The sequence below is a fragment of the Cyrtonyx montezumae genome, unplaced genomic scaffold (assembly GCF_038088225.1).
Source record: "Cyrtonyx montezumae isolate F1298 unplaced genomic scaffold, pur_monq_1.0 scaffold_8, whole genome shotgun sequence".
Lineage (NCBI taxonomy): Eukaryota > Metazoa > Chordata > Aves > Galliformes > Odontophoridae > Cyrtonyx > Cyrtonyx montezumae.
Window position 1 is genome coordinate 22,979,635 of NW_027072089.1, and position 14,356 is coordinate 22,993,990.

General features: G+C 37.1%; 1 protein-coding gene across 1 annotated transcript in view; it reads right to left on the reverse strand.

Moving 5' to 3' along the window:
- SLC26A7 (solute carrier family 26 member 7) overlaps nt 1-14,356 on the reverse strand; it is a 55,705-nt gene that overhangs the window by 16,039 nt on the left and 25,310 nt on the right. Inside the window, exons 7-11 of the mRNA XM_065752809.1 lie at nt 12,949-13,096; nt 10,558-10,671; nt 8,346-8,423; nt 7,306-7,401; nt 14-120 (exon numbers count right to left, since the gene is read on the reverse strand). Of these exons, the coding sequence (XP_065608881.1) occupies nt 14-120; nt 7,306-7,401; nt 8,346-8,423; nt 10,558-10,671; nt 12,949-13,096 (543 nt within the window). The remainder of the gene's footprint in view (nt 1-13; nt 121-7,305; nt 7,402-8,345; nt 8,424-10,557; nt 10,672-12,948; nt 13,097-14,356) is intronic.

Here is a 14,356-nt window from a genome sequence, read left to right on the forward strand (position 1 = left end):
AATTACATCTCACCTGGGAAAGCGGAAAATCACAATTACTATAGTGCAGACAACACCGTACAACAATCCCACGTTAGCAGCAAAGCAGATTGTGAACATGTAGGTAGTAACCCATATGCTCTTTAAGGAGGGAAACAGAAAGAGGAGGTTAGCTTAAATTTTGTAATGATGTACATCTTATGAGTCAGAAATAATTTTTTTTAAATGACAATAGTTTCTGAGAGGTGAACATTCAGACGTTTGAAACAGCAAGTATCTGAGTTATCATCAAAATAACATCTCTCCACTGGAGAACACGTGTAACAGGACATCCTGCTCTTCCTGATGCACACAGAAGTTCATTCTAGAGTTCCTTAAAATAGTACATGTAGTTGTGCTAACAGTTTAATTCAGAATGAACTCAGTTGGTTTGTTAATGCTATATTTGATTTTTCACATGGCAAGTTATCGCTATTTTCTTTGCAGCACACAGCTAAAATCCTCCTTCCCTTTTACACAATGAAGTACTCTAAAGGTCACACACAGAGAGCTCGTCTCCCACTAATTACTTAAGTGGGAATTATAATTTGCAAGGAAGTTAATTAGAAGTGGCATTTATCAGAGTACAGCTGACTAAACAGACTCTATAACAATTAAAAATCATTGAGGAATGAATTTGTTGACATTAAAATGGTGAGTTTTCAGACTGCTTCCCCACCTTTCAATGTTTGATTATCAATTTTTGAATTCATTTCAAATATAATTTTTTAAAAACACAAAGAATATCAAGAACCAAAGCCGCTTCAGAAAGGAATTTTAAATGTTAAGAAGAAAAAAAAATTACATTTCAAAAAAATGTCTTATTTTTAAGCAGAAATGATTATTCATATTTCCATAGCATAATGCTGTATGTGACATAGAGATATCCAAATTTTTACATTAAAAGAAGAAAACTATAAATGACTTGATTACTTATATTACCTTAATGTCAGGGATATGCAGCACCTATTTCTTTCCCTGAGGGATCTTCAGGCAAAGACTGACACCTTATATTCATATAAAAAATGTATTAAGTATTTTAACTTCTATGAATATATTGTTCACCAAAGGAATAAATTTCAACAATTGCAGCACTTTGTGATAAAGTTTGCACAGGAAAAAAGTCTGTTTGCACAGGAACAGATCATACTGCAGTGGCACAATTGCTGTTGAAATGATCCTCTCTGATGCTTTCACTGAACTCAGGAAAGCCAGAGACAACAGCATACTTTCAGCCTAACCACAGGAATTTTGCTCAAGTAGATTTCAGAACTGTTATTTTACAAATTATAAAATGTAAGACATACTGTACTAGTTTGTACTTCACGATGGACCTGACTCCACTGAGAAACCTTTTCCTGTCTAGCTTCCAAAATTCTTAATGGCTGCAAAAGGTTTTTCAGTCTTCTCATGCAGATGCAGAGTAAAGAGAGGTGGCTCATTCACTGAACCAGTTGTCAATCTCCAGTAATATCTTAAAATGAGATCTTATACAAATTGTCATGTAAATATTTGTGAAGAATACCTTCCTGAGTAACAAATGTTGAGTTCTGATTAATAAACAAGAAATTAATTATACAATTTACAAAGCCACTCTATAGTTACATCCCTTTCTGAATGTGAAAGGGCTATCAGAAGAACTACAAACTTCAAATTCATTTGGATCAAGAGTTCTGGTAAGGATGAACATTTGACAAAGCCTGAGATCAAGCAATCTGCTTCAACTGAAAAGACTTGCTGCCACATTATTCTCAATATCACATCTAATTAAATCTCAGCTGTATGACCTTCAACATTGTTCTCAGCATCTTAAGAAAAAAAGGAAGGAGGAAATCCAAATAGAAAGCCTACATGGGGAAAAAAAAACAAACACCTTTTCAGGTACTGCTGAATGCTGAGAAAACTAGCTGAGAGCCCCTTTGACAGGCTTTAGTATCTTACATCTTGACTGTAACCAGAGATAGCCATTTTATATAGGATAAACGGGAGGATACCCTCGAAGTCAATGACTAAACGATGTAATACTAAAATACTGTGATGCTAAATGCTTCTGTATCACTTTGAAAACCAATAACAGACTTCTTATCGTAAACTGAGATGAACAATTATTGCCTGGGTATGACTCATTTCACTTAACATTAGCTATCTACAGAACAGATGTCTACAGCTGAGGGAGCAGTTTAGATTCCCACTATGATCAGTAGAGATTTGCTCCGCAAAGTACCCTGAACCAAAACTCAGTATTCAAGTGTTCAGTTGTCCACTGCAGTGATATAACCGGAAATGCTTAATAGTGGAATAGTATGTTACTGTAGCATAATTTTCACAAGCATTCCATAGTCAAGAGTTGGCGAGGGTATTTGTTTATACTGACTGCCCTGGAGACAGATGGACTGATATAAATATTGTTAATTAAAACAAATTTATAAGGCAATCATGGATTAAGCACTTTTGACTTCCCACCCAACTCAAACTAACTTCATCAAAAGCAATATAACTCAGGGTATCTTATCCACTAATACAGGAGGGATAGAAAATCTCCCTAGCATGTCATAACTTAGGAATACTCATGTAAAATTACTATCATAGAAGAGCTGGCTTGCTTGCTACTCTATAAAAAAATTGTTTATACAGCAAAGCCCTCTGAGCTCCCTCATTAAAGAGGGCCCCCCATGATGAATACCTGAACAAACCTGAAAGGCTATCTTCCTTATGGGGATAAGATGTTAAAATGTTCTAAAATATATGAAATTACACCAGTGGGCCTCAAAATTCCATGAAAGACCTTCCCTTAGCCCCTCACATCAATCTATTTTGACAAAACCATGACAGGTTGGTGGCTTGGTGTCTCAAAAGCTTTTCTGGAAAGATGATGGAGAGCACTTGTCAAAAGTAAGCGCCATCTTGTTATTACAAACTTAACTGCTGAGTTAGTATCATTCATTATGCCCCTTACGAATTAAAATATGTGCATACTTATACAATTCATACATCTATAAATACCTCTCACATCATGATACCATGCAGGGAATATGTAATTTTTACCACAAATTGTTGCTGTTCTTTCTGCTTTTACAAGTCAATAGTACAACTTAGCTCTGTCTCAGCTGTGATCATATCCTGGACAAGTCACTTATACAATGAGAGTGCTATTAGAAATCTTTGCTGACCTTTCTTATTGCTGGATATGGCCTAATTTTTCTGCACATCACAGATAAGCAAAGTGTTTTAAGTAAATTTACAGATAGCATAGAGGAAAATAGTGACAATTTATCAAGAGTAAAGGTTGAAACATAAAGAGTTTTCATGGAGAAAAATGACACTCACTATTGGACAATGACATATCCAGAATTCTCCTGGAGAAGATGGCAACTCCTGGCTTGAACAGCTGTATTCTTTGCTGGATAAAAAAGTCTGCCTGAATGGTTGGATCCAGAGAGTGGTGGTGAATGAAGTGAAAACCAGCTGATAACTGGTCATGAGTGGTGTTTCCCAGGGGGTGGTACTGGGCCTGTCCTGTTCAGTATCTTTATTGACAACCTGGATGAGGGGATTGAGTGTTCCCTCTGTAAGTTTGTAATGGCACTAAGATGGGAGGAAGTGCCAATCTGCCTGAGGGCAGGAAGGCCTTTCAGGGACATCTGGACAGGCTGTGTTGCCAGGCTGAGGCAAATTGTATGAGCTTTAACAAGAACAAATGCTGAGTCCTGCATTTTAGTTATGAAAAAAACAAAACAAAATCAACCATGCATCGCTACAGGATTGGGGCAGACTGGCTGAAAAGGTGCATAGGGGAAAAGGATTTGGGAATGTTAGTAGCTGGTTGAACATGAGTCATCAGTGTGCCCAAGTAGCCAAGAAGGTCAATGGCATCCTGGCTTGTAGCAGAAATAGCGTGGCCAGCAGGAGAAGGGAGGTGATGTTTCCTCTGTAGTCAGCACTGTTGAGGCCAGACCCTGAGTACTCTGTTCAGTTTTGGGCCTCTCACTACAAGAAAGACATCGAGGTCCTGGAGCATATACACAGAAGGGCAATGATGCTGGCGGGGGGTCTGGAGCACAAGATTTCTGGGGAGCAGCTGAGGGAGCTGGGGTTATTCAGTCTGGAGAAGAGGAGGCTCAGGGAAGAAATCTTCACTCCCTAAAATAATCTGAAAGGAGGCTGTGATGAGGTTGAGGTCAGCCTCTTTTCCCAGATAACAGTGATAGGATGAGAGATAATGTCCCCAAGTTATGCCAGGGGAAGTTCAGGTTGGATATTAGGAAAAATTTCTTTTCTAAATGGTGGTGAAGCATTGGAACAAGTTGCTTTGGAAGGTGGTAGAGTCACCATCCCTGGAGTTTTTCAAGAAAAAATCACTAACAGAATGACATGGTCTAGAGTGGACACAGGCATGGATTGGTAGTTGGACTAGATGACATTAGTAGTCTTTCCAACCTTAATGATTCTATGATACTAACATTTTTTCTCTTCAGATGTAGTAATGTTTCTCTGTTGAATATTCTAAATCTGTTTTATCTAATTCTTTAACTGAAATACTTTCCCCTGCATTTGGTCATTTCTAAACTCAACAGTTAACAGAAAAAGAATATTTTTCTTTGGCACTCCTTTATCAGTCTTAACCTAGTCTAAATAGCTACAGTTCATCTTGATTTTCAGCCCTAAGAACATTAACATAACTTTACCAGCTTTTTCCACTAAAAAAGGGGATCTTATTTAGCAAGAAGAAATTAGGCTTGCAGGAAGGATATGGAAATCAACTCTTTAAGTGATGACAGGAAAAGAGAGATACACTTAAAAAATCCAGACCAACTTGGTAGTTTCCCCTAGAAAAAAGAAAAAAAATTCAAGAAAAGTCCCATCTACAAAACATAGATAACTCAGGGATCAACAGCTTGGAAGCAGACAAAATATGAAGACATCAGAGGAGGAGAAATGCTGCACTGTGTGCAGTTATGTATATGCACAGATAATTTACAATAAATATCAATGGAACAGAGGAAGCTTAGATCTGAAATGACAAGTTATCCAAGAAGGTACTGGGACTGACAAAAAACATTCATTGAAATCAGAGACTTTCATGTGAAAGTTTTGAATGGTAAGAAAGGTCTCTGGAGCAAGAACAGTGGGGTTCTAGCTGGAAAGAAGTTGAATGTAATTTGAGAAATTTTAGGTAAAAAAAGAGATATTTCTGAGGGCTGATAAAAAAAAAAAGAAAGAAAAGAAACAAATATGTGTAGTAATATTGATCTGATAACATATTGTATCAGCTGCTCCTTCAAACTTGGCTGTGTCTAAACATTAAATTTGCAAGAAAATGCAATCCATGACTGAATGGAGAGATTTCAAGCTACCTTTTATGTGTAAAAGGATTACATTGTATAAATCACTAATCAAACAGTAAATATTACTCATCCTATTCATGTTTAATGAGAAGCTTAAGTGTGAAGGAACAAGGTAACAAAAACTGTAATAATCTGTTTCCATGCACACACAATCAGAATAAAACCTAACTTCTATGTTACATAATACATCCCCTTTAAAGAATAATTTCCAGGACAGTTGCTAATTATTTCCAAATATTTGTCAGTGTTTTCTCTTTAAAACACTCTGGATAAGCTGGGTAATGGAACTGATTTGTTTCCTAAAGGCTTTCAGTGCTAGGGTGAATCTTTCAGGCCAAAATCAACACCACTGACGTTATTCAAATCACAACACTTGGTAGGGCTCCTCAGCATAGGCAGCAACGTAAGATCAATGTTTTTAGTTTCATTTTAGATTAATGCTGTTTAAAGTGAGATGATTTACCCTGTCAGGCTAAGGACTGATAGTACAACTACTTGAAGATAAATCATTTTTCAAGTATATTCAGTCAAAAAGACAAACCCAGGAAGCTATCCCTCACTATAAACTATCTTAAAAATCATAACAGATGCCAGAGATGTAATAACTACTCACTCATCCTTTTCTGCCAAAGTCACAAGAGCAAAAATCAATCAGGTTACTCTCCTATAAAAATGGATCAAGTCTAGCAGAATATTCTGCTGAAGAACTTTACTTATTAAATCAATGTATAGCTAGAGGAGCTCCCTCATACTAATTTTCTGAGGACCACTAACTCCAAAATAAGTTTTGATCCACACCATCCAACGTTTCTATCACTGGATTAGAATGAAGATCAAGTAATATAAGAAAACATATTCAGAATTTTGCTGTTTGAGGAATGCGAGACTTATAAAAGACAGAGCTCTTCTTCTGGATGACACAAAACATATAACTCTAGTCTTCTATCATGGAATGGGAGAAACATCAGGTAGTCAAACCTGAACAAAGCAGGGTTCACACAACTCTGCTTTCCACATTGAAATTCAGTACTCTACAAAAATAAAAAAATTAAAAAAATAGTTGTTTTAATCAGCTGGAGTGACCATTACTGCAGGAAAACACATGGTCACTGTACAGTCCAACATTATCTCCAGAAACATTTACCTCCCACCACAGAACTGGGGAATAGGGCCAAAATACCTTCCTCAGTATTTGTTAATTATTTGTTAATTGCATAAACGAGTTACCAAATCATTACAGGATGTCAATATGTGTTTATACAAGCTTATAAAATTAGAGGCCTGGGCTCTGCTAATTGATCAATGCACTCAAAACTCCCATGGAAGAGAAATCTAGGAGTCTTCCTAAACATGACTCATCTATAATATTTGCTGGCAATTCTGTGCAAATGTATGTTAGACTGCTCAGAGCTTGCATCAAGTTGTATTTTCACAGTGCTTTTTTCTGTCTATCTGCTCTTTCTGCTCTATTTCATCTCTCATACTGCAGAATCTTTCATATGGTAAAAAGAATATGTTTTTGTATCTGTTTGCAAAATCTCTAAGAGTTGCGGTGATTTATTTACAGCATCCCAAGACAATATACACAGAGAACAAAGACACTAAGATCTTTGCAATATAGTAATAAAAGCATGATAACTGGCTAGAGTAGGAATACAAAATGAGATACATATCTGCCCAGATCTGTATGTATATACATCTTCAGCATTAAGCTGTGATCTTTTTCTTAATCATTTGTCAAAACTTGTTTTCTTTTTCTTATACAGACAATTGACATTTCTGATGCTCCTATTCTGAAACAAAAAATAAGCTTGTAATATACAAAAATCATCATAACAATGATTGCAATTATCTCTTCTAGGGCCACCTAACTATTATAGTTTATCTAGCAAGTATTTTTAATGGCTCTCAGGAAAACCTCCTAAGATTAGTTCTCACTTACCCAGTCTATTTTATCCACATTCCAATATTTTTTTAAGTCACGGAACTGCATTAGCATCCCCTTCAAGCCCACAACAATAATGCTTGCTAGCACACACTAGAAAAAGAAAAAAAAGAGAAAGAAAAGTTCATCATGGAATTAGTAGAGGAGATGAATGTTATTTCTCAAACACAGCAGCCAATATGAAAAGCAAATGATTGAAAATCTGGTGATAATGTTTCAAAAATGGTATAAAGAACAAGTACTTTTCTGAAGCAACAGTAACCGTATTGAAACCAATTTTTCATTCTTGAAGGAATTCTAGAAGGCTCCTGACTATGAGAAGATGACAGCAACTTTAGGACATCCCAAGATTCTCCAGTGCATTGCCAGTTCAGTGACATTTGACCACAACCTGAGGGACTCCAAAGCAAACAAGCACTTGAATTCTCCACAGTGGAAATATTCAATTCCCCTTTCTAATCCTCTAAAGACTTCAAAGGAGAAAAAACATCACTAACTTTGTGGCAGACACAATAATTTATTGTTCTTCAAATTGGAAAAGAGGAGGAGAAGGATGAAGAAGTCTTCAGGAGCTCAAGAAAGATGGAGAACAAGTGACTTGCAACAGGGAGGCGGGAAGGGGTGAAAAAAAATGATTGTGTTGCATTATAGTGTTAATGTAAAGGGTGTGTTTCATGACAGAGATAAAACATGTTAATTAAGCTAAGATCATTATCTTCAATCATGTTTGCTGTATTTATTTGTAAAGCAAAATCATACATCATATGCATAACTGGAGTAAAATTGTAGATCTTCATTAATTTCTGCTCAGTTCTGTCAATTTGCACCATCACAACCTGGATGTAGATTTTTCACAAACTATACATGTGCAAAATGCACATGTATTATGCAGCCTATATTTTATGACTTTGGGACACTGTTTCTCCCACTGAAATTAAACAGAGTTGTTTCAGATATAGTACTGCCTTTCCCAAAAAGAAACTCAATTTTTATAAAATATTGGAAGTAGTCTTTAAAAAAAAAGATAGGTACCGTACCATAGGCAGCCAGTACAGCATTGCTCCAATTGTGTAGATCACCACAAGAACTAAAGCACAAGATATAAGGCAAGCCACCTAAAACAAATAAACATGAAAATCCAATCACTCAATCACAAAAAAAGTAAAAGGATTTATTGCCCAATATTGTACACAAAGGCAAGAATGAGATGTTGAAGATGCCAGGTATTATGTTTCCATGGATTGCTTAACTATATAATTTCAGTTTTTTTCTGAAGTGATTACCTTCAGCCAACTACAATGAAAACACAGCAATGGATACCAGTGTTTATGTTTGACCCTGATGTCAGCAGGCACAAACCACAGCACCACTTACATAGTTATGAAATGGTACATGTGTTGTGTAGTGTCTCATTTCAGGCATATTGCAGCACACAGTCATCCTGTAACATACTTACAAAATTGCACTCTATGTTGCACTGAATCACAGATCTGCCATTCCATTGAGCAAAAATTATATATGGGGAACTGTGTCATGATTTTTTGACAGGAAACGTTTTCTAATTTCTTTCACTGGGATCAGCACATAAAGGAAGCTATTGTGTCCAGTCAGAAACCACCACCGATCCCCATGTTATAGAAGCTATGTATTTTACTTTAGAAAATGCAGTAGCAAATTATATTTATATACGTATATGTATAGTGATAATTAATGAATGTAACTTGAATTCAGATAAACATAAGGTCTACAGATTATATGTTACTTCACAGTACTCTTTATATTAATCTGATAGAGAACTACGTTAAAATTGCAGTTTTCCACTCTACTCTGACCGTTCACAAAGTACAGCATTTCTAGATCAGATGCCCTATGTGCCTTCAGGTTACCCTAAAGCTTTCTTAGAAAAGTCATGATGCACTAAAACTTTAATTTGGAAAGGAAAGATACGAAGAGGTAACAGAAGAGAGTGTCAGTGATGGTGGGGGCACACAGTACAACACTGAATCTAACTCAAAAAATTTGAAGTGGATAATAGCAAAATGGTAGATGAACTATTTGCATATGAATGCTTTTAAAGATGATTATTTGATAAATATTCATTATGATTAACAGAGCTCAGGGAAGTGTGCAGGCTAATTAGCAATTAATTAATATGCATAGTTTTGAAATAAAGCCCTGTATAATTTCTTAGTACTGTGGTGTCTGCAAGAGAAACAATTTGCAGGATATAGACAGGAAGAATCACCACCTACAGACTGCTTTGCCTTGTCAGTCACATCTCATTACCTTTCTTTTCATAATTAATGACCTTTACACAGGCAAGGGCAGGAGTTAAAAAAGGACAAAGGCAGCAAACTCTTGAGGAAACAGCATTGATAATGGCAAGATGGCTATTGAATTTCAGAGAATGGAGAGGCAGTGCTCAGTGCTCACCCACACTGTACCATCTCACACCAAGTTCACAGCAGCAGCAGTTTGCTGCCTCACTTGTTTCCAGGAACAACCTGGGAACAGACTGGACAAGTTACAACACTACAGAGCCACAGTGAGCATTTTTTCAGTTACAGTTCCCTGTTTCCAGAACTACTCCCATGGAAACTTTTGGGTTTCATTTCAAAGAGAAAGACAAAGAAAAAAAAATCTGTAAAAAAACTGTAAGTCATATCTGTGGGCTGAATGCATTGTGAGGTTCAGAAGAAATACACCAAGACACAGGACAGAAGGTAGGACATCACATCTTAATTTGGAAAGGAAAGATATAAACAGGTAACAGAAGAGAGTGTCAGTGATGGTGAGGAGCAGCTCTTAAAATTATAATAATTTTCTATTGAAAATCATACAGAATAACAAATTATTATATTTAAAAACAAACAAAGAAACAAACAAAAAACTTTAGGTTAGCCTGTACCAATAAATCCATTAGATGCCATTAGAGGGCACTTTTGTTACAGTGCTGACAAGTTCATACAAACTGAAAGGGCTCTTGAATAGTTTCCTGCAATCTGAAAACACAACATCCTCACCTCCTTACTGCCCCAGACTTTATGGTTTTTATCAAATTAAACAAATAAAAATGCATAAGTAGAGCCATTCACTTTTCTAGTATGACTGTAGACACAGATGTAATTTCATGCAGATGGTTAAAAATGATAGGGATTTTGCAGGATGGTGGAATACAATGGATTAATAAGGGCAAGCTCCCATGAGCAGCACAGTCACTGTCCTACTTACTGCACTGTACCCCATTACCTGTGTTCTGGCTCCTGTACTGTATAACAGTGCTGTCCGTCCCATTGCTGCTGCACTTGGAATGCAAAAGAAAAATGAAGGAATCACATTGCTGAGGCCATGAGCCAGAAGTTCCTGCAAAGTTGTTAAAGAGAACATGTTTTTTTCATACTGCTTCATCATTTCAGTGCTTCTTGCCAACAAAGGAGTCCTCAATGAAAATATTAGCTATGAGGAAGGATGGCTGAAATTTTTAGGGAAAAGCATAACGTTTGTACATAATGAAACATCTCCCGGTACATCTTCTCACAACTCAGAAATAACACAAAAGGTAGAGCTGCTGAACTAGGTTCATCATATTTTTTACAGAGAATATATGATGTTGCTGAGTTTTGAATATAAAATTCAGTAAAAATTACTGCTTCTTGATCCAAATCTGTTTTTAACAGGCCAGAGGCTCAAGTAGTGGGATCTGGACATTGTCCAGTTTATTCTGGCTTATGACTCTACTGGAAGAAGACTGATTTTTTTTTTTTTCATAGTATGCTTTAGTGAAAGTGAAGTATGGTAGCAACACTATCTGCATGCTCTCTCAATAAAAATGCATTTTATGTATTTTCACAATCAAAATGCAGATATGTACAAACAATTATTACAGAAGAAAAAAGAATGTACTGAAGAAGCCACCTTGTATCTGAAAGCTGTACTGAAAAGCTTATAAGAAAACAACTTGGCTACCCAGCACTAGCCTCCTGCCCTACACTGGGAGGGACTCATCCATCTCCTGAGGGCAAGGAGTCAAAGCTATTGGTGCTACCAGAAGCACTTGGTACGTATGTAATGTTATATCCAGCCAGGGCAACACATGATAGTGGGTCAGTCTTCACAGCACAGGAGAGCACCACTACGAAGATCTCCAGATAAGAGTTGTACACCCATGTGTGCCTGGTTCCTGAATGCAGTGCAGCTTTACCACCATGGTCCCCCGTATGCTCTGTCCTCATGGAGGTTTTGCTCTTTGCTCCATTACCCTCTGCAGACATATGCATCTTTTCCACCATTTCAGTAGTTAAGCCGTAAAATTCACAAGTTTTTCAAAAGTACAAAAAGATACACAGGTTGCTGTACTCATTTGTGCCCTCCAGACACTACAGCACATTTCCTTAAAGCATAAATTATACTAAGCTCTGCTCCCTAGAAAACATTGCTCTGTGGAACCAACAGAAATTCATGGTGTAATGTATTCATTACAAAAAAATTCTTAGAGACCTGAGTAGATAAGAACATTGTCTTCATACTTTCCTATGCTAGCAGGAGTTGCAAAAGATATGCACTGATGTAGCAAGGCCAATCTGTCTAAATGGAATGCTCAAATAGGTCTCCAGCTGCAAAACCAACTGCTCTTCATACAACACTATGTCATCTATCCCAAACCATTTAACAGAAAGCTGGAAGCAGAGTTCCCATTGCACAGCATTAATTGCCAGTTAGGAGTGTTTCTTATCACACTGTTTGAGTTATTGACTCCATGGATTTTCACTTCCCTTGAAGTTGCCTACTCACCATGACCAGTAGTGAGGAAGTGCAGGAAGAAATCATCCCATTTTTATTTAAACTAGCACACTGCAGAGTGGAACTCTACTCACAGAGCTCCTGTAGCTGCAAGTTTGGCAGTTACCACCCTGCATCTTTTATATAAACAGACCTTAATTTCAGATGAGACTTCTCTGTATAATCCTTATCTTATAACATCAGATAGGCCCTAGGGTTGTAAGTACCTAATTTAGTTTTAAGACTGCTATTTTCTTTTAATCAGTTACTGGTTTAAAATCTTAGCTGGCCTTTAAGGTCTCAGCTACCAGAAGAGAAGCTGTGTCACCTTAAAACACTGGAAAAACACATGAACACCGAAACTGGCTGAAGTCTGCATGAAATGCAGCATTATGAGATTATCCTTGAAGGATGCATTTCCTCAAAAAGTATAGATCATCCAAATAGGACATTCTACAGAGCTGATTTGGACTAGATTTGGGTTTTACAATAATCACTGGAAGGCCTCAAAATGTCATACAGAATTTAATTTTACTGGGCTTTCATCTATAACCTTAGACCTGAGGAAACATTTTTTCTCTGAAAGAGTGGTCAGGCACTGGAATGGCCTGCCTAGGGAGGTGGTTGAGGCACCGTCCCTAGCGCTGTTCAAGAAGCGTTTAGATGAGGTGCTAAAGGATTTGATTTAGTAGTTGGGTAGGGATAGTGATAGGAGGATGGTTGGACTAGATGATCTTGTAGGTCCTTTCCAACCTTATGAACCTATGAACCTATGAACCTATAACACTTTTCTAAAATGGTAAATGAATTTCAAACGTAACTGATTTTCAGGTCTCCTTAAGTGAAGAGAAAGAACTTTACCTGGTTATCATCCACAGTGTATTTAAACCTTTTAGCAGAGCTTTGGGCTAGGGCTAGTGATGCTACATAACCAACCAGTGCTACCCCAAAAGCTTCAGTGACTACTTCAGGTAGGACATTCATGGCTGGCAGTTTTGGTGGTGGCAGCCTGTAAAAAATAAAGATTGCCTCAATATATCTGTGATTTATGACAGTATAAGAGAAACAATCTTCACATGCATGGTTAATTTTGTTTAATTCTTATGGGACATTTAGCAATACTGTAGATTAATTAGAACATAGTGTTAGTATTAAGCACGTGCATAGATACGGAAACATACTTCATCTAATGGTAATTTTCTAATGCTATAAAACCCTGGAGTTAAGAACCAAGTCACACCAAACCATCTCTGTACTCTACAAAAAGTCATCAGGCTATCCAGAGAGCAAATCATGTAGCCTCAGGGCTCAAAACACCTAAAGTTTCTAATGATCTCCACTGATGAGGCAGTTAGATATTTCAGGCAAGCACCTAAAGACACATGGGAAGGATCCAGCTTTCTGCTTATGTTTTTCAACACTACAGAATCGTGGCATGTGAGGTTAGACAGAAAATAATCTTCTGATTAAAGCTGTACCAGTACAATTTAACTGCCAATAATGCACATCAAAAGGAGTGCATAATGTTGTTTCAGCCTCAGATACACATAGCCTGTAACAGCATAACCTAAAGAGTTAAAAACAATTTTCTTCTTCAGCAACTTCCCTTATTTTACATAAGTTCAAGCTGCTACACACGCACTCAGAGCTTGCCTTATGAAACATAGGGAAACCCTACAATCTCCAAGAGGGAGATTATAGAACAGCTGTGCTGTTCCTTACCAACCCTTGGAGTACGAACATTCTCCCTAACACCTAATCTAATTGTTCTCACAGTTAATTATACAGAATATCTCTTTCCTTCTTTTTAAACTCATGGAGGAAAACGTATCACTGCCCATAGTCAGAATGCTCTTTTATAGATTAAACATAGCTAAATCCTTTACTTTTCTTCAAAAACCACATTTTCTAAAATTACTGTATAAATGAGTGGAGAGGAACTTACTGTAGTAATCTGCAGGCCTTATCTCACTGCAGTTCTCTGTTACACAAAACACAGGTAGCAATAATCTAGTAGATTGCCCTCCTGTCATACATCTGTTAGCCATCATCAGGCATACAGTAGCTATGTTTTACTGCATAAAGTAATGAGATAACTATGAAAATGTACAAAAAAGTCTGCATTTTTATGACTATCTATATTGATACATCTCGTTAATATGAGATTGAATCATGAGTATTTTTCACAGTGAGGGTGACAGAGCACTGGCACAGGCTGCCCAGGGAGTTTGTGGAGTCTCCTTCTCTGGAGATGTTCAAGACCCACCTG